We start from the raw sequence: 3002 nt of genomic DNA, 5'->3' as shown, positions 1-3002 counted from the left end.
AGTGCGGTGGGGCAGGGGGTTTGGGGGGGCTGTGAAGGGTGCAGTGGGGCAGGGGTTTGGGGGTGCTGTGAGGGGTGCAGTGGGGCAGAGGGGTATGGGGGGGCTGTGAGGGGTGCAGTTGGGCAGGGGGTTTGGGGGGGCTGTGAGGGGTGCAGCAGGGCAGGAGGTTTAGGGGGGCTGTGAGGGATGCAGTGGGGCAGAGGGGTATGGGGGGGCTGTGAGGGGTGCTGTGGGGCAGGGGCGTTGAGGGGACTGTGAGGAGTGCAGTGAGGCAGGGGCGTTTTGGGGGCTGTGAGGGGTGCAGTGGGGCAGGGGGGCTTGGGGGGGCTGTGAGTGGTGCAGTGGGGCAGGGGGTTGGGGGCGCTGTGAGGGGTGCAGTGAGGCAGGGAGGTTTGGGGGTGTTGTGAGGGGTGCAGTGGGGCAGGGGGCCTTGGGGGGGCTGTGAGGGGTGCAGTGGGGCAGGGGTTTGGGGGCCCGGGTCGGGGTGTGCTGCACGCCGCAATGGGGTGCAGGGTCCGGGGATTTGGGGTGTGCCGCAGGGGCACACGGGGTGCGGGGTGCAGGCGTATCCGGGGGCTGCCTCAGGGCCCCCCCTGGGCGCTGTATTTGCAGACGAAGGGTTTCCTGTCGCCGCAGGAATCGTCCTCCCAGAACATGAAACCTGCGGGGAAGCGGAGGGCGCGCTGGGGGGCCGGGGGAGCCTCTCCCGTCCCCTCCGCCCCCCCCGGCCGTGCCGCCCCCCCGGCCCGCAGTCCCCGCTCACCCGCGGAGTCCTCCAGCGCCGCGCACAGCCGCCCCCGCGGGAAATCGTCCCCCTCCCAGGCCGAGTAGCGCTTGGGGGACCCGTCCACCCACATCCAGGCCTGGCTCTGGGGCTGGACACGGGGGACATGAGTGGCACAGGGGACATGAGCGGCACAGGGGACACGGGGGACGCGGGGGACGCGGGGGATGCGGGGCTGGGCGGCGATGCGGGGGCTGCCGAGGCGGGGCAAACGGCAGCCAGCGCGGGGAGGTGCAGACGGGGACAGGACGGACGGACGGACATGGGCAGTGCAGGAACGTGGGTGGATGCGCGCAGGGACGGGCAGGGACAGGGGTGGGCAGGGCAGGGACAGGCATGGCAGGGATGGGACGGGCAGCTCTGTGGGACGGGGAGCACGGGCACGCGTGGGTTGGGTCCGGCGCACAGCGTTGGGGTGGTGACCCCCCAGGAACACGGGGGGAGCTGCAGGCAGTGGGGCAAGCAGCAGTGCAGGCAGCAGGGCAGGCAGCGGTACAGGCAGCAGGGCAGGCAGTGTTGCGGGCAGCGGGGCAGGCAGCAGGGCAGGCAGCGGGGCAGGCAGCAGGGCAGGTAGCACACAGGCAGCGGGGCAGGCAGTGCACAGGCAGCGGGGCAGGCAGCAGGGCAGGCAGCAGGGCAGGTAGCACACAGGCAGCGGGGCAGGCAGTGCACAGGCAGCGGGGCAGGCAGCAGGGCAGGCAGCAGGGCAGGTAGCACACAGGCAGCGGGGCAGGCAGTGCACAGGCAGCGGGGCAGGCAGCAGGGCAGGCAGCAGGGCAGGTAGCACACAGGCAGCGGGGCAGGCAGTGCACAGGCAGCGGGGCAGGCAGCGGCGGGCAGGGGTCGCTCACGCGGTGGTAGAGGCCGATCCAGACGCTCTCCTCCTCCTCGTCGCGGTGCTGGCGCTGGGCGATGAAGGCCGCCAGGGCGCGGTGCTCCTCGGGCGTGTGCAGCGAGGCCAGGTGACACCCCCTGCGGGTGGCCTTGCACCAAGCCTGCCCGGGACAGGCGGGTCGGGGGGGGCCGGCAGCGCTGCCCGCACAGCGGGGGCCGGCCCCCCCAGCACCTACCTCTGCCTTCCTCCAGCTGAGCTCCCGCCCGAAGTACCCGTAGCAGTGTCCCCTGAAGTCCAGCCAGCCCCGGGGACACTTGTTGGCCTGCGCCCCTGTGGGGTGGGGGGGGCAGTGGGGTGAGGGGATGCACCGGGACCCCCCCCCAGCACCAGCCACAGCCGCCACCCGGGGGGCTCAGGGCACCCCGGCCTCCGCCTAGGGGGGGCTGCTCCAGAGCCCCCACGCTTCGGGGAGCCCCTGGTGCCCCCCTGTGCATCCCCGGGTTGCATAGGGAGCTGTGGATGGCAGGGCAGGGAGGGCAGGCAGGGCAGGCAGGACAGGGAGGGCAGGCAGCGAGACAGGGAGGGGAAACGGGGGCAAAAGGCCCAGGACAGGGGTCGGGCAGGGCAGGCTGCAGGCAGGGTGCGGGCAGGGTGCGGGCAGGGGTCACCTGGCAGCGAGGGGTGCAGGGCCAGGCAGACGAGCAGGCAGAGCCCCAGAACAGCAGCTGCTCCCATCCTCTCCCTTCCCTGCAGAGAAAGGGGCGGCTGGAGTGGGGTGTGGGGCTGGCCAGAGCACCCACCGCCTGCCCCAGCACCCACCCACCATCCCAGAACCCACCACCCCAGAACCCACTGCTTACCCCAGCATCCACCACCCCAGAACCCACCATCTGCCCCAGGACCCACCCACCATCCCAGAATCCACCATCCCAGAACCCATCACCCCAGCACCCACCATCTGCCCCAGCACCCACCACCCCAGCACCCACCATCTGCCCCAGCACCCACCACCCCAGCGCCCACCACCCCCAAGCACCCCCAGCACCTGCGAGAGCGGCGACGTGGCGATGTGCCCGGCAGGAGCAGCCGCAGCCGCCCCGGTGCATTTATAGGCACTGCGGCCGGGGTGTCGGGCGGCGCGGGGGACGGGGCGAGTGGCACCCGCTCCTGGCAGCCACATCAAAGGCGAGGCGGCCGCCCCATGGCTCCGCATCATCACGCACGGGCAGGAGTCCCAGAGCGGGCACAGCCCCACCCAGACCCCCAGCCCGGGCCCCCCCTTGTCTGAACACCCCGAGACGCCAGGCCCTGAATGGATGTCCCCGTGGTCCCCATCAGTGCCAGCAACCAGTGCCACCCAGGACCCCATAGCAGAGCGCCCCA

General features: G+C 72.4%; 1 protein-coding gene across 1 annotated transcript; it reads right to left on the bottom strand.

The window, feature by feature from the left end:
* Positions 1-581: 581 nt before the first annotated feature.
* LOC308048884 (dromaiocalcin-1-like) lies at positions 582-2354 on the bottom strand (the record flags this gene model as incomplete). The annotated part of the gene is made up of 5 exons (XM_080358213.1): positions 582-661; positions 764-875; positions 1636-1779; positions 1855-1949; positions 2288-2354. 5 exons carry the CDS (start codon positions 2352-2354, stop codon positions 582-584), a joined length of 498 nt encoding a protein of 165 aa, XP_080214339.1.
* Between the last annotated feature and the right edge of the window lie 648 nt (positions 2355-3002).

This window comes from Nesoenas mayeri (genome assembly GCF_963082525.1).
Source record: "Nesoenas mayeri genome assembly, chromosome: 1".
Taxonomy (NCBI): domain Eukaryota; kingdom Metazoa; phylum Chordata; class Aves; order Columbiformes; family Columbidae; genus Nesoenas; species Nesoenas mayeri.
Note: the sequence above shows the minus strand (reverse complement) of the source record. Positions and strands in the feature narration are given on the sequence as shown.